The sequence below is a fragment of the Hemibagrus wyckioides genome, linkage group LG13 (assembly GCF_019097595.1).
Source record: "Hemibagrus wyckioides isolate EC202008001 linkage group LG13, SWU_Hwy_1.0, whole genome shotgun sequence".
Lineage (NCBI taxonomy): Eukaryota > Metazoa > Chordata > Actinopteri > Siluriformes > Bagridae > Hemibagrus > Hemibagrus wyckioides.
The window spans coordinates 11728001-11751263 of record NC_080722.1 but is presented as its reverse complement, the minus strand read 5'-3'; the positions used below and the strand labels follow the sequence as shown (position 1 = coordinate 11751263).

General features: G+C 39.1%; 1 protein-coding gene across 2 annotated transcripts; it reads left to right on the top strand.

Annotated features, from left to right (window-relative positions):
* Positions 1-1681: 1681 nt before the first annotated feature.
* On the top strand, positions 1682-21494 carry jcada (junctional cadherin 5 associated a). Of its 2 annotated transcripts, none has more exons than XM_058406347.1 (4): positions 1682-1872; positions 13048-13489; positions 14608-18725; positions 19950-21494. In XM_058406347.1, exons 2-4 carry the CDS (start codon positions 13161-13163, stop codon positions 19982-19984), a joined length of 4482 nt encoding a protein of 1493 aa, XP_058262330.1. In that variant the 5' UTR covers positions 1682-1872; positions 13048-13160; the 3' UTR covers positions 19985-21494. The 2 variants fall into 2 exon arrangements, with proteins under 2 accessions (XP_058262330.1, XP_058262331.1); XM_058406348.1 differs by lacking the exon at positions 1682-1872 and adding an exon at positions 2024-2414.
* Positions 21495-23263: the final 1769 nt, after the last annotated feature.

Below are 23263 nucleotides of genomic sequence, written 5' to 3'. Positions count from 1 at the left end.
TGTGGATTTCTTTGTGTGTGTGTGTGTGTGTGTGTGTGTGTGTATGTGATGATAGCAGGAACCACAGATCAAATAATCCTTTCATTTGAAAAGACATGGACAGATTAGACACATTCTAATTTCTTGTATTTGAATGATTATATGTTTATAGAAAGGAGCATTTCAGATTCTGGGTCCTGTGCAATGCAGTCACTGTGGGTCCAGATTCCATCTCTTGAAAATCTTTTTTGTCCAGGCTCCTGGACATCCCCTTCATCTATGTGCTCTGTGAGGAGTTAGATTTGGCAGGTGTGCATGGGAGTGGAGCTCTTGAGACTTCAGTTTATGTGAATGGCGAGCAGTGCTCAGCACTGGTGCTCGAGTTTGGTGAAAATGTAATACAATCTTGATGAAACTATTCTTATATATCACACTGGCAGGCCTATTTCATGTAAGCATATTTTTTATTACATTTGATGGCCAATTTGTGAAGCTATTACAGCTACTGTTTTGCCAACAGTCTGTTGCTAAATGCACCCATAAGGCATTGTATGTAGATTCAATTTCAAATCCAGTAGTGAGATATGGATGACCAGAAAATGGAAGTGCTCATTTACATGCGCAGTATCTTCATACCCTGCAGTGGGTCACTAAGCTCTCAGAAATAAAGGTACCAAAATGTACATTTCCTTGTTGCTGGGGTGGTACCATCAAGGTAACATCTTTTATACCTTTAGTATATATATTTATTTCTTTAATGGACCTTAAGAACCATTGATGTTCCTCTAAAATGCAGAAAGCCAATTAAAGGTACATCACATGCTCCTTCCACAGGGAAAGATGCATACTAATGACATATACTTAAAGGTACAATAACAATAAGACAGGGTTACGCTATCTTTACTCTCATTGGATACTTACCCTTCAGATGAAGTGCAGCTATACAGAAATGTATATGTTTACAAGAACCTTCTTGTTTACAGTGCTCCTATTTTGCCTATTGCACTGTTTTTCATATTATACAGAATGTATACTGATTGGCACTGTTTTGTCTATATTGTGTATTTTGTGTTCCTGTCCTGTCCTGTTTTGTTTTATATTGCCTATTTGTCTTGCACTCTTTGCACTAGGTTGCACACGTTGCACTTTGTGTCTCTAGGACAACTTACTTTTAGTCCTTAGCTCTGTGTTGTTTTGTAGATCTGTGTTGTTTTATGTTGTTTTATGTAGCACCAGTGTCCTGGAGAAGCCTTGTCTCATTTGACTGTGTACTGCATCAGCTATATACAGTCAAAATGACAAAAAAAAGCTTCTTGACTTGATGATGATGATCTGATAGGGTACTAAACTGTACATTTCCTTGTCACTGACATGATACCCTCTGTAATAAACCTTTTGTACCTAGACTATAGAAAGGTACAATAGGTACACGTGTACCTTAAAGCCAAAAGTTAAATGAATTCTGGTTTATTTATGTACCTTAAACATTTTAAGGCAGAAACTCTTCCACGTTTCCATGTGATGGATATATCAAGGGTAGACAAGGTGAAATAAGGTGCACTATTTTTCTGAGTGAAACACACACACGGAGAGAGAGAGAGAGAGAGAGAGAGAGAGAGAGAGAGTGTGTGTGTGTGTGTGGAGCAGCAGTAGGGGTGTGTTAGTGTTTCCGTCCTCTCCCTAGGCTAAAGTTTCTCTGCTACTTTGCAAGGAACCAATTTCGCCACATTTGGAGCACGCAGAGGGAGAGGGTGTACTCCTCTAACCACCTCTCTCTCTCTCTCTCTCACTGCGCGCGCGCGCGTGTGTGTGTATGTATCAGTGTCTCAGGACTAACAGGACTACAGCAGTCCAGCTGAGCGCTAGAAACTAAACTGCAAAGCCTAATCTCAGGTACGTGACCCGTTATATGCTACATTACGCTGGCTGCTGTGCGCTACCGTGCTTGCTCTGTGTCTGATTTCATCTCGGGGAGAGTTATATTTATGCGCTGAGGGAGAGGACGCTGTAACCGTGTCGTGATGGTGGCGTTAGTGCAGGAAGGGGCGCGCGCGCAGCCAGCAGTCTCACACAGCAGCTGAATAATAAACGGACCTCGTGTTGAGGTTCTGTTTATTTTTGGGAGGCAGTTAGAATGAGCCAGTAAACATTTCGAAAGAATTTGTAATAGTGTGGTTATTGGGGCGGTGTTTGTGAGGATTGCACAACTTTCTGGGACACACACTAACACTGGATATTGCGGCCGTTAGTTGTGGATGTTTTCGGGCACGCGGACGATCAGGATTTCCTTTATATTAATTCAGGAACTAAGATAACGTCTTGTTTAAACTAAGTTATTTTATGAACATTGTGCAAGCCAGAATATATACAGAGAGTATAATCGAGAGTATCGAGATTTTGGGAGTTGGTCCCGTTTGGTCAAACACCATCTGTGGGTAAGTTAACTAAATGTCCCGGAAAGCAGTTGTGATGGTCGTGTGTTGACACCAGCTCCATTCTTCAAAAGGGAAAGCGTGTGTGTTGACAGCAAGGGAAACGTGTGTGTGTGTGTGTGTGTGTGTTTGAAACTCGGTGGGATGCGCCACTCTCTTTTAGTCTCTCATTTGGGGAAGTGTGAAGCCAACAAGCCATTATGTCCTAATGCCCGAGTGGAAATACGTGTTCAGAAGGGTTTCACTTATCCACCATCGACCTTTTTCTCTTTCCAAGGCTCTAAATAGACAGACCTGCAGTTAACGGTGCTCTCTGTGGCCCTGGAGACCAGTGCCATATGTCTAGAACTAGAGAGAACAGATTTAATGGACATGGAAAGCTCCTCCTCACTTTTCACCAAATCTTTAAACTGTCATAAGATGACCGGATCATTTCCTAAGCTGCCAGATCATCCCACAATATGTACGAATCCCTTAAACATACAGGACACTTTTGTGAGGCCAGATTTACGTTTACTTAAATTTTATTATTCGTTTCGTTATAGTTACTGAATGCTTTACAGTGTGCCCCTAAACAATATCGTGATACCGTTAAAAGTTCACATGTTCATCGTAAACCCTCTGTCACGTATACTTGCCCGCAGTGAACTCCAAATTTATGAAAGCTTTAAATGGTAAAATTGCTCATGTTCAACAGAATTTATGTGGACACATAGTTCACACCCTGAATGGTCAATGATAGTGACTCAGTGTCGTCTCTCAGCTGGGAGTAGAAATTTATCATACAGTAGGTGCAACATTGAGCAAATTGCGTAGAGCAGGAAGGAAAAAAAGCTGCAGAATCTGTGATGTGTCATGGTGAAATGCTGGGTTGGTTTGTTTTGGTTAATGGCCAATTTTTTAGATAATAACTAAAGTGACTGATGATTAAATGCCGTAGTTTTGCACAGAAAACTTATCTAGGAACTTATCTGACATTGTGGTTAGCGTGCATATTGCATGCTTTGTCAAAATGATTAATGCAAAGGCCAGTATTGCAGTATTATGCAGGCATACTATAGAGTCTGTAGGAGTGGAAGGAAGAGAATGCTTGACAAAGCCAGAAAGTCACTTGACTTGTGGGATATTAGGCCTACGTGGCAAGCAGAGTAGTGTTCGTTTCCTAACAGGAGCAAATTTCTATACTTAGTCACCCTAATGTGATTGTACTGTGAATAATACAGAAGCACATATACACAAGTATTTCTCATTTTTACTTTAATAGTCTACAAGATGCTGCTATAGAAGCACAGTGTGCTGTGTGCTGACAGTTGTTGTGTATCGCCTGTCAGTTTTTCATAGATGTTCATAGTTTTTCATAGACTTTTCATAGATGTCTTGTTTACGTGCTCCTTGTCATCTGGTAAATTTGCTAAAAGATTGCTGTGTGTATATAGATGACATCTGCTAGCTAAATCAATACCCCTTTCATCTAATGTCCTACAGCAGCAAACGTCCTTCCTCTTTATTAAAGATCAATGGATTGAGCGCTTGCGTCTTCCTGCATTGCTGATGAAAAGACATTCATTCCTCATCCCAAATGAGTTTTATGTTTGTACTTGATGCTCAACCCATGCTTTCTGAGTGTCTGCTAAATATCATTATCTAATTCTGCTGAAGTTGAGTTGTTCTATGAATGTCACAAGGACCAAATTCACTGAGCTTCCTGAGATTTTTCATATACTTTTAGAAAATAGTTTCTGCCTGAGGATTGCTAAAAAAAATCTCTTATTGTTAACATCTATGACATGCTTTAAATTCACAATCTGTGCATGTTATTATGCATAAATCTATACGATGTAAACATTTTTGCATAATAAAATAATTTTGAGTATACTTCAGAAAAGTTGTGAATACCTGTGATTCACATAGTGCCATGCAACAGATTAAGTTCATTTTATTGTTAAAGTTTTCTGTTTTATTTTTCTGGCCCAGAAATTGGCTCCCCCCCTCCATTCCATGACGCTGCTCTTTTTTTCTTAAAAGGAAACCGAATACAGCTATGCTTGATTTAAAACAAAAGTGGTGTTGTTGGTTAGAGTGAAGGTGAAATGTTTTCATTTGTGCAATTGTCATTTATCTATCCAGTGGCAGTAGGCTGAAAATGACATACTGCTCCTTTAACTTCCATAATTAGCCTATACAGTACTTAAAGCCATATCTGGTAGGTTTCATAACTTACATGACCCTGTCTGATTGAGGTTGCAAAACTGATAGGTATTCATTACAATAATATAAATGAAATCATATAAAATAGTGTAAAAAATCACAGACCCTGAGCTTGCTTTGAACTTGAAATTAAGAAACTAGCCAATAACAGGTTTCTATAGATAATAAAGCTTGGTTCTGTGTTATATTGACTCCGTAACTGTAAAGTCTGTCCATCATAGCTCAGTTCCCATTTTGCTGCTGACTTTACATTACAGTCCCAAGAGCATGTGTGCTATTAGCTGCCCAGTTCTCACCCTTTAGTTCAGTTAGTCACAAAAACAAGCAGAGATAGTGGCAGTATTGTGTGAGAGACAGTGTAGTCCCTCAGGGAGGCTGTGAGAGAAGGGAAAAGTAGGGGGAAGCAGTAGGAGAAGCTGGAGTGTGTCTGTGTTTGTGTGTGTTCCTTTTTTTTGTGTGTGTGCCAAAGAATTGGGTAATTGACTTGCAGTGTGTCTGTTTATGCGTATGCCCTAAGCACACTTTGCTCATTGTTATCATTGCTCTGAGTGTGGAGTGTGAGAGCACAGTGCCCTCTAAGTGAGAGTGTGTCCTGAGCTGTAGCTGCATCGGAAATGACTGGTCAAACATCACCGAAACCACTGCAAAGATATTCCATGACTCATTGTTTTTCAATGAGTTCAACAGATCTGTGCGGATTCAGAAGAGCTGTCTACATTTATTCACAGCCTCGATAAATAACTTATAGTGCTTATGTAATCAGCAAGATTACACTGCAAGTACAGCTTAGGTTTTGCATTTATGTGAAATGTGTGCATGATTCTAATTATAATTACAATACAGTAATTTTATTTTAATAAAAATTGACGTATGCTGTGTTGTGCTAGTTGCACAGCATAGAAGCTGCAAAGTACATTTTAGCAGCATGTGGAGTGTTCTGGGAATTCCCATCCCATGTCACCATGGCTGACGTTCTGGCAAAAGACAAAAAAATAAAAGAAGGTGAGTTTAACATACTTTGACACCCCTGTTTTAAGAAATCAAACATATTTTAGCGAAATGAATGTTTTTTATTTACTCATGTGTTCACGCGGGATATCTCCCTTGCAGTGATAATATCAGGGAAGAAGCCAGTTTCACAAATGTAGCCATTGCTTAAAGATGTCTTAAACCTTGCTAGCTAAGTGGGATAACCTCACACAGTGAATGAATGTCAAGTTTTGGTGAAATCATCAGATAGCCAGGTGCTTTATAGTGCAGCAGACATAAGACTCATCAATTTGGTATGTAATTCTATGCTGAAATTCACTTACTCTGCATTGGATGCGAAAGTCTTTAAATGAAAGTTTCACCTTTCCTTTTTCTCATTTTGGGATAAGCATATAAAATATAGTTATAGCTTGTGATAGAGATATATGGAAAAGTTTTTCTAGGCCACCACACCAAAATAAACTGCTTGTTAAGACAGAATGAGAAGTACAATGATAGTGCAATTTTCTCCCAATAAAAAAGGAATAAAAAACTGCAATTTTGGTTTAGGTGTCTAGACTATTTGCCAAGACGTTTCTATTCAAGCTATTAAAAGTCTCAGATCATGCAGGCGTGCATTTTCTGTTATTGTTGTTGTTGTCATTTTCTGACTGGATTGTTACTAGTAAGGAACTAGGAGGAAAGTTTCATCAAACTTTATCACCCTTTATCAAAACATACAGAAAGAGTAAGGTGTTTGCAGTTCTATTGAAATGTGCAGGAATAGCTTTTTTTCCCTCACTCAAATGTAGCCTTCAGTGGAAAAAAAGCTTTTTACAACTTTTAAAAGCCTGCTGGTTGTGATAGCATGCAAAGTGCAACCATATGTAGATTAGTATAAAGCTGGATTATTAGTCGCAATTAAAAGTGATGAAAGGTGAATGCCTGCTTTTGTTGCCTAATGATTTGACAGACTCATATACTAGAGGACTTAAAGCCATATGGAAGACACATGGATCGTAACGCTCACTTTCTCCTGTGTAATTTCTGCTCGTCGGATTAATTGCAATGACGTAATGGTGCCGCATGGGGGGAAAACCCTGATATGCCGTTGTGATGGTCAGAGATTTATTTCCTGAATGATGTTCCTCACATTCATCATCCAGAGCAATAGGATAATAGATAAATTGGTATACTGATATTGTGATCATTTTAAAAAATAACAATTATGGCCAGCGGCTATTTTCAGTCAAATCCTCAGTCGTTCTACGGCTGACATATTTAGCAGTGAGGCGTTTGTTTTAATGTCTCCTAAAACAGTAATTATCATAGTTTTTCTGTTTGCCCATTCTTTGATCTGAGTACGCTGAGCTGATAGACTTTGTCACTGACGTCTCGTGCTAGTTCAAACCCCTTGATGCATGCTAATTATGTACAGACATGCTGAGCAGGTCAAAAACAGCTTTGCACCGAGAAGCAAGTTGCAGAATAGGCTAAGCCATAAGTCAGGCTCAGTACTTTGATTTTTATAGGCACCAGCTCTGCTTACATCAAGATATATTGACCTGCGAGACCTGAATTCCACATTGATGCCAAAGCTTTCCCGTCTTCCAAGCGAGTACTTCCCTGTAAATGTTGCCCTATGTTTTTGTTGGATAAGATTGTTTAACTATGTCCTGTTTTACTTGAAATCAGTGTACACTGTGTGTGTGTGTGCGCGTGTTTATGTGTGTGTGTGTGTGAGCGAGAGAGAGACTGGGAGATGTCTCAAATGACCATGAAATTTCAGCCATTACTGATAGTTAATTGCAGACTCGGATACAGATAGAGATAAATACGTTGAGTAGATCTCTTTTGGCTTTGGGTTACAGCATACCTGCTGACTATGCAGCTGAAATAAGTTTTGAATCAACATACTCCACCCTTGGGGTTCCACATTTCATGCTGCTTTTAACTGTGAAATACAAATAATGACATATTGAGAATACACTAAAGGCTTAAACATTATTGTGAAATGACGGGATGGAGAACATGTGTGTTTCTGTGAAGCAGAAAGCTGGCGCTTTGGTTTGTAATGTGTTAATTCCACACTGAAAAAAGCGTGATTTCCTGTCTTAACAATCCTATGATAACAGATCCATTGTAATCAGGAAGCATTTCTGCAGTGCCCGAGTCGTCACCTTGCTTGTACTCCATTGTTGGAAAGCCCACTTTTAAGAAAAGCAAAACATTTGTAACCATGGATGAGTCCTAAACAAACCAAGAGTTGTGGGTTGCTTCAGCATTCACCCTGAAGGCATAGATTAGAGTGTCTTCGTGCATAAAGAAAGCCGGGGACAATTTGGCTGGCATTATCACACTGGGGCTGAGATGTTTGACTCTTCCAACATTAGATGTTGCACAGTTGGAAATGTGCAGGATTTGGTTCTGAGGGTGGGCTGTTATCTTCTGACAAAAGGCCTCTTTAATCTTTGCCTTTAGGTCAGCTTTTAGAAACCACTTTAAAAAGCAGTTCTGTCTGATGTTTTCAGTCAGCTCTGAAAGCCACCGATGGTTTGAGGCTTACAAAGAAAACACACCCTTGTCTTTTTATTTCAGGTTTTGATTTGGATATCCAAAGGACATTCAAGGTCAAGTGACATCAAAATGCTGTCTGAAATGATCGGAGAATAATATCAGTATTGCTTAAGTACTAAAAGTTCATTATTCATTATTTTTCATGTAACACCTTGTCAGATATGGACACAGTCCTTTTTAAGCAATTTTACAATAATTACATATGATAAAGTATAAATATAGATAGATAGATAGATAGATAGATAGATAGATAGATAGATAGATAGATAGATAGATAGATAGATAGATAGATAGATAGATAAAGTAATAAAATAGTAATTAATAAGTAGAAAATACTTTCTTGCAAATATGAAAAATAATAGTGACAAATTAAATAAATGAAATGAATAAAATGTATATTATCACATAAAATGATCTTTATGGAATATACTATAAATATGTGTTAATTCAACAGTTATTAATGTTTATGTTTATTACTTGATTTGTGTATAATGCAGTTATTATTACTTCTAGGCTCTCTGGAGCAACAGTAAATGAAAGACATGGAAGAGATGACACTCCTACTCTTGCACATAAGGCAGAGATTCTTAAGTGCCATTTGTGTAGCAATCTTACATTCAGATTCCTTGAGTAAGAGCTTTAACTTGGTCAGGACAGAGGTGGATCTGAAAGTATTCAGTAACACTAGGGAGGCAGGAATACACCCTGGATGACACACCAGTTCATCACACACTCAGTATGTGGGGTTTTCTTTGGAAGATGGAGGAAACCGGAGAACCCAGAGGAAACTCAGACAGACTGAGTGAGAACATATAAGTCAAACCAGACACCCTGGAGCTGTAAGGCCAACAGGTAAAATAATCCTGTTCTACTTTTATATTTTATCCTGAAATGAATACAGACTGAAAAATATTCTGGAAGGAAGAGAACAGGAAAAAATACAAATGATAAATCTCTGGAGAAAGAGCGCCAGATGTTGAAGTTTAGCACATGACTCTAACAAGACTCTGTTGTTGACTTTGACTCTGTCCCTGGGGACCCAGCCACAGCCACTGATTCTCAACATGCTACACTTCGCTGTAATTCTCATATCCTCAGGAAGAAGAGGTTGACCTGTCTGATATCAAGGAAACAATGAAGTGACTGTGGTCCAAACATAGTGCGTTACTGTGCATCTTAAAGGACAGTGTCAGGGCGTCATTGTAAGCGAGCCTGTAGAACAATGATTAGGTGCGGCTAAAATGGAAATTTTCTGAAGGACAGGACAGACGTGTTATTGTTCTCTTTTTGGTTATGACTCATTTGTTAGTTGTAGATTGTTCAGGTCCAAGAATTGATAATAGTTGCAGATTTGCAGGCCATATATTGTTTGTATTTAGGCAGCCAGTGAAATAGAAGACACTTGCAGAGAATCAGTGCAACCTTTGTGATCCTAGACTTGAATCAAGAAACTATTACTTAAGGAATCTTGTAGCATTTAAAAAAAACTAATTGTTATCAATGTGTGTGACCTTCACTTTCAACATTTTACACTGAACAACAGACTTGCTGTAACTTTTCAAACATCACCTGCACCTCTTTTTCCTTCATCCTCCTGTTCATAGAAATGGACTCCACAAATCTCAATAAGGCTATGAATAAGGAGTTGACACCAAACTGTCAGGGCGGCAGCTCTGGGCTCTCTGCACGCCTGATGGGAAGGCGGGCGTGAGGAAGAGACCAGATGCCCTCCAAAAGCTTAGACCTAAAAATGTGTGATTTATTTATGAGTGAGAACAAGGCTTTGTACCATAGCCATGCTTCATAGTCTACAGAGGAGCAGAGCCAGAATCCTAGTTTACTTGTACAGAATCTAATACAAAATGAACTAAAAAACACAGGGAGCATTAGTGGTGCTTAAAGAAGTCAAGTTCCAAGTCCTTTTGGTATTGTACATTTTTGAAGAATCATCCTGCTGTATTGGCGAAGGATTGTGCAGCTTTCTGTAACATTTATATAACCCTACATCTGTTTCTTAGAAATTTATTTATTCTTCCTCAGTGTAGTTTTCATGCACTGTAGACTCATGACATCATCGGTCTGCATGTGGTTTTGCTTATTTTTAGCATGCCTGATATGTTAGCTATAAAAGTAAGTCATAAATTTATTTTAAAAAAAAAGTGTTATCATCCAAATCTACTAAATCTGCACTTTTTCTGAACGACACGGTGAGAAGCTTTGTCATCATTAAAGCAGCAGACATGTTTTTAAAATCAACAGGCAATTTCTGTATTACTCAGCAGAATAACGGGTCTGTTTCTTTCTCCAAGTGCGGTGGCAGCTGCAGCTTATTTCTGCAAAAAAGTAGAGCATATAACTGCTGTATCGAATAGCAAGACCTTTCCAGTTCCAGTTGCTTTTGGGTTATACAGTTAGTGTGTGTGTGTATGTTTGTGTGTGTGTAGAAATAAAGGTCCCACATGAAACTAAACTTTGCTGGATTTATAGGCAAATCTGTGATATATGTCATTTAAATGTTCTTACTGTGTCATTCGATGTTGAAGAAAGCAACCCTATTGTTTTAGAGCACAATCTGCCTCTAAGATACGGACAGGAAGTGTGCATCTGAAAATTGGCTTGGATGAAAATGATGGATGCGGAGTCCAACTCTGCATCCATCACACAAATTAGGATCTTTATATGTGCAGCACCTCCACTGTTTTGCATAGAGGATTTCACATCATCTAGGACACTACAGGAGGTTCATCAAGAGAAAGTCAAGAGTCAATCCTCCAAGACTAACGGGTTTAAGGTTCTTAAAGAAAGGTAATCGCATTAGTGTTCTCTGTGCTCAGAGAGCCGACATACACTCGTGCGTCTGAAAGTGCGGATGTTCTCAGGTTGAATAAAGGACACAGAGGTTAAATCGTTCCTTCTTTCATGAAGGATTTACATTAAAGCAGTGGATTATGAAGATGTAACGTTTCAGTTTAGACTGAAATTTAACTTCCCGTGATGCCTAGATGCCTAAACATTAGTGATTAGTTCAAGGCTATAAATAAGACGCATCAATTTAAAGGGGGTGTGTTTCCTTTTGTAGCAGTGCTTCTCATAGAACAGATTCTGAACTTTCTTCTAGTCATCGTCTAGTCTCCTTTAAACATTCTGATTTTCGTTGTTCACTTTTTATTTAATCAAGCCATGTAGTCACTTTGTTAATCAAACCAGAGAAAAAAAATTCTGAGAGGCTGCAGAAGCTGTTTTTCCTTTGGCAACAAACCACAACATAGTATCTGCTACACAAGCCATGAAGGTTCATGTCTAAAACTTTTATCAGTTCTACTGTGGTATTTTAATGCTAAAGCTTTAACACTGTATGACACTATACTTTGGAATCCAATGTAGTTCCCTACACACTGGAAACCAGGGTGTATTCCCACCTCGTTCCAAGCGTTCCCTGGAAAGGATCCGGTTTCTCAGTGACTCTGACCAGAACACAGCAGCTGAATATATGAATATATGAATGTATAAAGAATATGATCTGGTATTTAAATGGTATAGATGATGAATTCTTTGAAGCAGTTGTGTTAGATTCATAGGTTTGTAGGCATACCAGTAACCTTAAGCAAGTTTTTTGTATGTGATTAGTTTGCTTGAAACACCTGTACTGGTATGATTAGAGTTTAAGGTGATTCCATGTGTGTGTAACAGGACTGAAAGATAACCTCAGTCTCCATACACATTCTCCTGCTGTGGTGTAACAGAGAGTCAGTCTGGCTGGCATAGTTTTGGTTTTCACTTTTAAGACAGAGAATCTCCTGCCAAATATGATATCATCAAGTGTCTCTCTGCAATTAAATTTACATGAATTTCTTAAAGTGCATTTATATACACGCTGTGTTTATTCCATTTAAATTGATCCCTAGTGTGTTGGAGTATTTTTTAAGAGAGCTGATTTTTCAGCCTAGTCCTTTCCAATACGCTTTCGTCAAATGCTCTACATTTTTAGGTATTGTTTAAATATATGCAGTGATATCAAGTTGGAGCAAATACAAAGTAAACCAAGAGTATCAGTGTTACTGAAAGCACTCTTGTACGCCAGTGAGTTTTCTCACAAGCCTGGCTTCTAGCGTTTGCTAGCGTCTGGTATGTTTTGTGAGCCTCTTTCAATGATTATATCTCATTCCCAAAATGTCATTCTATCACAGTGTTCAAAGGCTTGTTTTCCTGTTAGAAAATGGCTCAGGGAAGTGTGGAGCAAGGAGAGCAAGTCAGATTGCAAACTTCAAGAACCTAAAGCTTGTAGCCAGAAAGGAATCTGAGGCTGAGATGTCAGAGAGATTGAATTTGTGTTGGAAATTTTTACTGCCATGATTTCCACCACAGGCACACATAAATATGGATTCACTTCAAGAGTTGCTTAGTCAGTGAGAATGCATTGAGTATAAGTCTTAATTACCATGACAGTGCTCCATTCATTCTCATTTCATTCACTATCATCTGATGTTGCTGGATTTGTTTCATCCCTGTTGATTATCTGTACAGTCAGCAGTGGTGTAACGTGGCAGCTATGATTTTTCCCTCTAATTGGGTCAGTGTGCATGAGGCATGCTGCCTTCTACTTCAGTGGGCTGGATAGAGTATCATTGCTGTGCTGAAAGAGAAGCGGGGGGTGAGAGGGGAATGGGAATGGGTAATCGAACAGACAGGCAGGCAGACAGCCATTGAGAATTGCTTCTCTTGTTGTAAGGTAGGGCCTTTTTTGGGGTTTGACAGTCTCGCTTTTGGGTAGGGGGCGCAGTCTTCATATCAAAGGGATCTGGGGGGAAAAAAATCATATTAATAAATCTCTCACTCTCTCCATCTCACACTTTTCCTCGTCCCATTTTATTTCTTTTCACAGTGATGGCCTCTCTGGTGCAGCTGTTCATAGACACGCCTCATCTGGAAGACGTTTAGAACTCTGACGACAGCCGCACACACACTTTGGACACCACAACACACTCCTGCTTAGCCATGTACAGCGTGGAGGACCTTCTTATCTCTCACGGATACAAAATCAGCAGCAACAACAATGTCCCTCCATCGCACTCATCCTCGTCCCAGGAACAGCGGCCGCCGACACGCAGCAGCAGTCGGTGTGAAATCACAGACAAGCGGACAGGACATGGCGCAGTGAATGGCTACAAAGCGGACTGTGTTTATGGTGGTGGCGTGAGTCAGACTTCATCTCGGGGTGGCCCCGGTGACACAGAGATCAGGGACAAGAACCAGAGGACAGAGGAGGACAATGCTAACCTGGTAGATGGACACTCGCCCAGAGGCACCTTGACCAGCGACAGCGGGTTAGTCAAAGTGCTTTACAGCCCTATACTTTCATCTTGCACAAATGTACCTGCTCTTGCTGACTCAAGGACATACACAATCTCCCTGCATTTTATCACATTAGTCTTCATTTTCTTTCAGCTCAGGTTTAAGTTAGCTGGGGTTGATGAGGCATGTTATGTAATGGTGGCAGCTGTCAAGGACTTTTCCTCAGTTATAGGACAAGATAGGATAAGATATCTGTGCTCTCTTTTGTGCAGTTTCTCTTCATATCTTCTCTATTACTGTGTATATATTTTTTAAAAAATGCAAATAACTTGCAAATTTACCATCATCCATATTTCATATGAGTTGATTTCTCTTACTTTCTCACTTCTGCCCCATCCTCTCTACTTTTTCTCAATACCTCGTACTCTTTCCCTATTACATGCATTTGCTATGTTAGGTTGATTTTGAAGTACAGATATCCATTTCTGTTATGTTTCCATTTCTGGACTGTTATATTATAAACAGAATTATATCATCACACCACTCACTTATCATCCCACTTTTTCATGTTTGAAGCAGATCCATTGGTAAATTATAAATCCCATTAGGCTTCTGTCAGGTCACGATTCTGTTCCTTTATATATTATGTAACATCAACATTAATAAAATATTATGAACTCAAATGTGAACATTGCCCTGCTACTAATTATAGAACGGATGTTTCGTAGGTGGAGTCAATGCAGTGCTGACATGAGTGTTGGAAAAAAATTTATTCATGAAGCTATTTGATGTTTTTTGGGGTCAGCACAAGAGAATTCAGTTTACAAAACCAGGTCATCGATGAGAGATTGCCTCACTCACTGCACATCACAGAAAGATCATTATGAATGGCCATATATTAACAATAGTTTTAAGAATGTTATTCATATAGCACCTTTTGTGAATGAAAATAGAGACCAAAGATCCTTTATAAAGAAAAAAAGAGCTTATGGGAACGAGCAGAAAAATAGAAAAAAAAATAAAAATGTTATCGAAATATTTTTTTTTGTTTTTTCAGTAATAATACACTTAATACACTACTTGTCTACATTTGTTATTCGTGCTCACTAAATTATTTTTTAACTTACAACTCTTGCTTTTTGTGGTGCAGATTCCATGATGCCCACAGAGAAATGTACACTCATCCAAGGCCAGAGTCTGATGTGTCTTACTGGCGGAGACGGGGTCAAGACTTCAATGTGCTTCTGGACTATGTGGACATCAGGGAGCCACAGGGAAAACAATTAAGTGGTCACCATAAAGCAGAGGGCATGCAGCGAAGACCAGAATCTGCATTAACCACTGAAGAGCATCGTCGTGAGAGACAGCGCAGGGCAGACAGTGCACGTGCCAGAGAGCGTGAAATGGCCCTCTACCAGTGGAAAATGGCAGCAGAGAGGAAGTACCAGAGTCTGGGAACAGAAGAGTGGCGTCCAGCTGTAGGGATAGGTCGACATATGTCTGAAAGTGAAGGTGAAAGATGGGCAAAGGAGCAGAGGCGGCCTCGAACAGCAGAGGGTGCTGTTCCTCCCAGGACCAAAGCCAAATCCCAGTCCCTACCAAGAATGGCCATGCCCTCAGAGAGCATTCAGTATTTAAGCATGTCATCCTCTGGGCAAGATCCCTGTGGAAACTATCGAATAAATGGGCACCAGTCTCGGGTACCTCAAGGTCGAAATCTCAGTGAAGGGGAAATTAGGGAGCGATGGACTGACAATAGCCGGTCAGGCGTGCAATCTGCACCCCCATCAAAGCCCCGTTTTAGCCGACCTCTTAGACCCCCATCGTATGAGGTTCACCAGCAGATGCGTGGAAGTTCAGAAATGCTGTCTGGTGATTTTGTGCCTCATCCCAGAGACAGAACTCCTCTGCCTTTTTCCAGACAGGATTACTTTGCACAGGAACTTGGAGGGTCAGGCATGGAGCCGCCAGGTTACATCCCTCCACCATCATACAGGAGACAACCTGTCATAAGGGGAGGACAAAGGACTTATGCCAATTCCATGGGGAACTACCAGTACAGGGGAGACCCATATATGCAAGGGCCTGCAATGGCCGAGGTCCAGGAGTGGTTCATGAGACAGACAGGAGTGGCCTGGCCCGACAATTACAGGGATGGGAGAAGAAGTATGCCCTGTAGGAGACAGGCATATCCTGGTTATGGGGAAGAGCACATAGGGAGTATTCAGTATATACCCTTTGATGACCCACGAGTCAGACATATTTCAGGAGGAAGAATGGATGGGAACTCACTAACAGATGCTGACAAAATCAGGAATATCAGAAAAGACATCCCCATCACCTCCTCATCTGAGAAATCTCCTGATGACAGTGCCTTTCTGCTCTCAGGAAAACCTTTCAGCAGCACAGAAGCAAGTAACAGCAATATCACTGATTGTGTTAATGAAGCAGTCATACATAAGGAGGTTTCAGAAGAGGTGATCAACTCAAAATCAGCAAATGATGAAAACTCCAACAAGTTCCCAGCTAGTCCTGACTATTCAGATACCTTCCAAACAACATCACAACAGAAACCTAGCATAGACCAACGATTCTGTGAGACAGTAACACAGGTAAAGACATTTGAAGCACAAACAGCAGCTGAAAATAAGAAAAACAAGAAGAAAGTAAAAGAGACTATGTTCTGTTTAGTGTCAGTTCCAATAAACATGGTAGCCAACAAGGAAGCTACTGATCCGAATAACAATGAAAAAGTATCAAGCTTAGTAGTTGCACCTTTAGAAAATTCAGTCACCCAGCACTGTAACAAAGATATGCCAAAGATTGCAAATAGCAACGAGCAATTAATACAATCCAGCAGCTCCTTAAACACAAAAAGGACCAAAAAAGCACCACTTCGGAAAGAGGCCATAGATATTTGGTCTCTCCAAGCAAGTGCTGATAAAGAATTGTGCTATGCAGGATCCTGGCCAGGAGACCAATATAAAAATCAGGAGACTCAAACAGGTTCCCTTGAGGGTTCAAAAAATGCACAAACTCCTCAAACCCAGGTTACATGTGACCTTCCATCGTCCACAGACAGTGGGCTGGTAACTGAATGCAGTGTCAACTACAAGTGTCCCATAAAAGTTCAAAAGAATTTCAACCTTTCCAGCAACAGTGCATTCTCCCAAACCAAAACAGCTAGCAGCTCAAGTATAAAAAGTCCAGTTCATCTAATAACGACTCCATCACCACCATCTCCTGATCGGCAGCCCCCACTGAGAAAGAATACGTCCAAACCTCATGCGCTGAATGGACAAGAGGTTTTCGGGCAATTCTTGTTAAAACCTGTGAACAGGCGACCATGGGATGCTATTGGGGAACTTGAGTCTTTTAACAAGGAGCTGCAAGATCAAAATGCCAAACAACAAATCACTGATCAGACTATAGACGACCTGGATGAGGCACTGAGGAACATTTTAGAGGTAGACAACACAAGCACAGAGTTCATTAGACCTGAGTTGGCTACACACAGGGTTAGGTCAGAGTTGGCTACGCATTCTTTACAACAACATAAAGAAAGAAGTCCTGAGCAACAGCTAAAGAATGAGAACTTAGATTTCAGGTCAGATTTAGAGCACAGAGTCTTGACTTTAACTGGTAAAGATTTCAGGGAAGTCGGAAGTGCCTTCTCTACACCATTGGGGAGGTTTGTAAATCCTGACATATCACCAAGACAAGAGATGGACAGTGGGTTTGCCAATTATGATGTACTAAGTATGATGCAGGATGACCCGAGGTTGAACAGGTTGGATATTCCAGTGCCAAAGGAATCGTTACTGAAAGATGTTGGACTTACAGTGTACACAGCGCTCCCAGACTCAGTGAAACAGGAATCACCTGTAGTTTTAAGTCCTGAGTCTCCAATGCTAACTAGTCCCTCTGACAACTCAGAAACATGTGAAGTTTTACAAATCACATCTTCAGACAGTGGAGGAGATCAAAATGCAAACAGCCCTGACTTTAGCACAAATCATAAGTGCTCAAACAGTAATGTAAGCTTTGCTACTAAACCTGACCGTAAGAAAGTGTCAGAGAACAGCAAAGCTATCACTGGTTCAGAAAGGTCACCTTGCACTCATGGTGCCAGAAGACAGCATTTCACATTTTTAGAAAACTATGATCATGTTAATTATGATGAAGATCCATATCTGAGCAATGAAAAAACAATAGCAGATGAACATCTGGAGGCTCTTCTGAGTCAAGAGAAAGCCAACAGCATGCCAACAGAAGATCTTAGCAATCTGTATCAAGTTCAGTGTGCTAAAGGAATCCCTGTGCACGAGTCAATTGAACAGAGGGCAGCCAGGATCCTGGGCATTGCTGTACCTGCTGAAGCCTTGGTTATCAGTCAAGAGTGTTGCAAACAGGATAAAGAAAATGAGCACTGTGATAAACAGAGCGTGGAAAAGGCGGAATTTGTTATGCAAACCAAGACAAAGCCAAAAGAAGAAACACAGCATGTGAGTAGAGAGTGTAAGCAAGTGATAGAGACAAAAGTCTATACCCACGAACTGATGGAGGAGACTGATCCTGCCATTGGGCAAGACCATGACTTTACAGAAGCTAAGTTCAGTAAGGAGAGTCATACTACTTCTGTAGTGTTAGATTTACCAGAGTTTCCACCCAATAACCTGCGTTTATCACTGCCAGTGACTGAAGATGAGGATCTGATTTTAAGTGTGTGTGGAGGCGAGAAAAAGGTTACGCCTGCTGCAGACATGTCTGAAGGCCAACCGGACAAGTCCGTCGTATATCACCCATCTTCTGTGTGCAGAAATGAAGAAATGTCTGCTGAGCGCATTAATCCTGTCGTGGAGGATGAGTCAATGTCATGCGTCAGCGGTTTCAAAAAAGAGATCCAGAAAGGGAGGGGAGAAGAGGAAATGGGAAAGGAAGGAACCGAAAATAGAGTTCAAGAGGACAACGTACTAGAAGGAGAAGAGGACCAATTTGTGGTGAATGAAATGAGAGTAAATAAGCGGCAAGCTAGTTTTGAGAGCAAGATAGATGAGGATTTTGACAGAACGAGGGATGAGGAGGAAGAGACAAATGAAGGAATAGTGGAAAGAACAATACAGTCACCACAGTCCATGGGTTGCTCAGTCCCAGTCCCTCAGTCACGCAGTGGAACAGTGGTCAAGAGAGAAATCACGCTCCCGGACACCTTTAGCCTGACCACTGATTCAGATTCACTTGAGGATGATGAGATCCAGTCTGTTTCAGGTGAGTGCAAGTTTATTTTACACATTTTTGAATGACCTAAGAATAACCTTAAACATGACAGTCAAAACATGTAAAATAAATATTGTTTTATTTGGTAGAAAGAAATGACAACAGTGAGTGCAAATGATATTAAATACAGAGAAACCCATTTTATAATGAGCACATTATAAGGTGTCATTAGTTTAATGAATCCATTAAATCTATTACGAGATGCTAATTTGCAAATCAATCATTTTAAACAAGGATTTTCATTAAACGAGTCAGGGACCTTGAAACTGTGAGGTCAGCAAAGCCCCAAGCTGCCCCACTCTGCTGCCCTTCTTCAAAACTGTCAAGTGTAAATAATCATACATTATATTTCAAATCCAATCCAACGAATCACTCACGATTTATCATTCATCATTAGAACTACAGGATGGCATGACGATAAAGTGTTCCCTATTAGAGGATTACAAAAAAATCAGTGTTAATGCTGTTTGACTGGGATGGACGACCAATCAGAGTGAACTTAGCCAGGCATTGAAGTCTGCAGGTTTATGTACACTGAATAGGGCAGTTGGTACTTCCGTCCAAGCATGTTTTTTTTTTTTTTTTTTTTTTAACTCTAAGGACCGTTGAGCAATGACGCGAGAGAAGTTGGGTGGTTGTGAGTTAAATGTAAAAGTCCTGATTGTTGGACTCTTGTTTAATTCAGTGCTGTGGCTCATTTATCTTTTATTATAATTTCATATTGGTCAGCCAACTCAACCAGCATCATTCAAATCCTGGTGATTGGTGTCAGTGTCTTTCATTTTCTTATGTGTAACATGAGCGTCTAATTTAAATCTATAGTTATTTAAAAAAAAAATAAAAAATAACAGTGAATATGATATCTTGTATGTAGCCCAAAAAAGTCATTTGTACACTTGGGCTCCAAACTAAATAAAGATAAAATCCTCTCTGTGAGTCGTAAGGGCGTCTGCCAAAGGCGGTAAAGGCAATGAGTGTTTTACACCACAAGAGGGAAGTATTGTCCAGATTTAAACTGGTGTGTTGGAACTCCTACACTGGGATTTTGAAACATCATCTCATGCAAGGAAATGAAAATCAAATATTATTGAAGGACAAATATTATTGAACTATGTTTAGATTTGGTTTGTTAGTAATATAGGTTTTGATAGTAGTGTAGTCTGTTTTACCTTTAAAACAATACTGAATTAATGTGTTTTACCTTTTCCTCCTCAGACTCTTATGATCCCAGTCGAGTTGAGAGGGTGTAAACTTGGGACATTGGCACAGCATCTCAGACTGCCCACACTGTCCTGTCCTTGTCACTGTGACCTGGCTGGGAAATCAGTCAAACCTTTCAGTTTTCTTATTATTAAATTCATTTTTGTTGTTGTTCTAAACAAAAACTGGCAGCACACTTTCTTCATGTTATGCATCTTTTTTACTACTTATTTTTCTAATACAATGAGAATGATTCTGTCCATACCAAGCTGTTGAGAGGAATATAACCTGGAAATGAATATCTATTACATTTAAAGGCTGTAAATAGTTTTTTTCTGCACCAGCACATCTTGATGTTTGTCAGATTTTCACCAAATAAGTTTATAAAGCAACTAAAATAAAATATACAACATGCCAGCTTGGATATCGCATCTCCTGCAATATAACCAGTGACAAAGAAGTCTGTGCTTAAATCTGTCAGCAGAAGCAAATTTATAAACTGAAACAAGGTTTGGTTATAAGTCTTCCATTGTAAAATAAATAAAAAAAGCAAGTATGAGTGTATATTTAATCTGTCTCATCCGTTATCACCCTACAGCAATAGAGTCTAACAAAGAGCACAACTGAATGTTGTATTTTGACAGCAGACATATTCATATCAGTGCGCCCAGGTAGCTGTTATTAGAAATGATGTCATATCAACTTTGTCATTTTTCAAGCACGTTCCTATCATTCAGTTTACTCTTGTTTTCAATATCATATACGAAACACAAGCTTGTAATTATCATTAACCAGCAGAAAATATTATATCATGTCAGAGATGCAAAAACGTAACAAATGTGTATTTATTTTGTAGCCAGCAATCCTCAGACTGTACAAAAACAAAATGCAACATTATAAAATGACTTGACATTTAATCGTGCAATTCTATTCGCTTGATTACAATCACTTTGCAAATGTCACGTGTGTAATTTCCTGCAGAGTCTGTGCAGTAAACGAGCTTTCAGATGATGGTGTGCCTTTGGACGCAGAAATGTCAAAATATATTGTGTGTTGTTTGTATATTTCATATATATGTCACTACATCTTGCTTGACATGTTAGAGTATTTTGTTATTAATTATTGTCTTGCATGCTCAATCTAGGCTCCACCTGAAGTTCTCTGATTAGAGCACCATCAGTATTAGTAATTCATGAACACTGTCATATGTTATATGTGAGGAACATGAGGAACAGCTAGAGGAGAACTTCAATATGTTACAACACACTGTCATACAAATTAAGGAGATTTGGACCATGTGATTTGGGAGAAACGAGTCATACGTACATTTAACAATAAGTGGCCAATGTCATCAGTGTTTAGTTTTAGGACCTAAATAACTATGGTATTTCTTTGAATACTTCTCTCTATTTTTCATACAGAAAATGTATGTATATGTTCTTGTGTAAGTCATTGTTGCTGTGTGTTGATTAATTATTCTGTGTCAGCATGAGATAAGCAGTGTATCATGGGTAAAACCGGGGGTTTAGGGTTTTGCATATTATCGCATTTGGTACTATATAATAAAAATCATTATATTTCAAAGTGCATATTTGTATCTTCCAAAAGAAAGCATTCATATTTAAAATAAAACCTTATTTTTTAGAGTATTTTAAAGAAGGAAAGTGTTTATTATCTAGGCACACATTTGAAGCAACTGGTTTTAAACACAGTGTTGGGAAAAGTGCTTTCTTTGTACATTACAGCAAAATATGATTTAATAAACTGTTTGCATGGACTGCCCTTGTTTGAAGTGTGCTATTGTGAATCCTACAGCACTATTATTTTATTCTATTATATTTATTATGATTTATTTTTAGATACTAATTAGTATGTAGGTTGCTCACTGACTTATTTTATTAAAATGTGATTTACTTTTACATTAATATAGATCTTGGAAGACTGTTATTATTATTAATTATATTATTAATATAATTATTTTTTATTTATTTATTAATTTATTACTTCATAATAAATAATACTTATGTTATTATTATTTTACTTTTTTACCACTTTATATGTATTTTATCATCTTTTATACAGCATATTTTGTAAAAGTATTTTATTCTAATAATCTAACTATTTCAGGTTCCTGGGGATTTTATATCATCCTGCGGCTGTCCAAATGCAAATCACATTAATGAAAATGAAAGAATTTCCATACATTATAAAATAACAGGAAGTGTGTTTCATCTACCGCTGCACTATGGAGGGAGAGACAGGTTAACGATTTGGCATGTTTAAATGCAAAAATGTTTAAATAATTGTAGGTTTTACTTTGTCTGATGATAAGCTGATGATTAAATAATCACAAATACTGACGTAAATAAATATTTTCTCTGACATTGCAGTCTCATACTGTAGGATTGAACTGTATGAATCCTTACCATTTCGTTATTTGAAAAAAGTTTGCCTCCTTAATCACATTAAACGATAAAATACTGAATGCAGTGACAAGAGTTCTACCAACTCACCTACACTTCATATTGGATTTTTGTTGGCCGTATGAACACTCTTGCATGACTGAGGGTTGTGTTATCCTTTCAGTTTACAGTGAACAGAGCCCTAACCAGAGGATCAGTCAAATAATCAAATTAACCATGGTATCTCTGGCCTGTGACTCTGTGCATGTACAGCTCAGGAATCCCTAATCCTAATTCATTTTAAGGACCCTCAGGATACAGAACTTCCAACTTGGACTCTTGAGAGTGTGCGGATTTAGAGCAATGGCTTCATGGTAAGTAGGTTAAGAATGGCATTGCTACTGAAAGATGCTACAATAGCCCAGGAAAAGCTGTTTACAGCCCTATATTTCTTGTTAAATCTCAGTATATTATTAGCAGCTGATGCAACACACTGTAATTCATATCTTTAAGGGTAAGTTTAGATGAGGCCTACTGGTTTATAGCTGTAATTTCATCCCTTTAGTATATGTCCTTCTGCAATTCTCTCTTTCATTGAATGCTATTTTACTCCAAAAGGTCAGCAGCCAAGATTCATTACAGCAAGTACTTTTAATCGTTGATTAAATCTGTTTTATGTGTGTGTCTCTCATGTTACAAATGTAAAAAGGTTAGGCAGAAGAATTACCCCTTCACTCACAAAGCCAAACCCAGTGGCCTTTCTGAAACATGTAGCCAGGCAATGGGGCTACAGCACATAGTCATGCGCCCATTCTAATTAGACTGACAGAGAAAAGGCCCTCTTAATGTCTATGCACTCTCTTAGGCTAGGGCTGACTAATGTCTTTTATCTGGCAACACTTTCTGTCTTTCCAAGAAGTCTTAAGG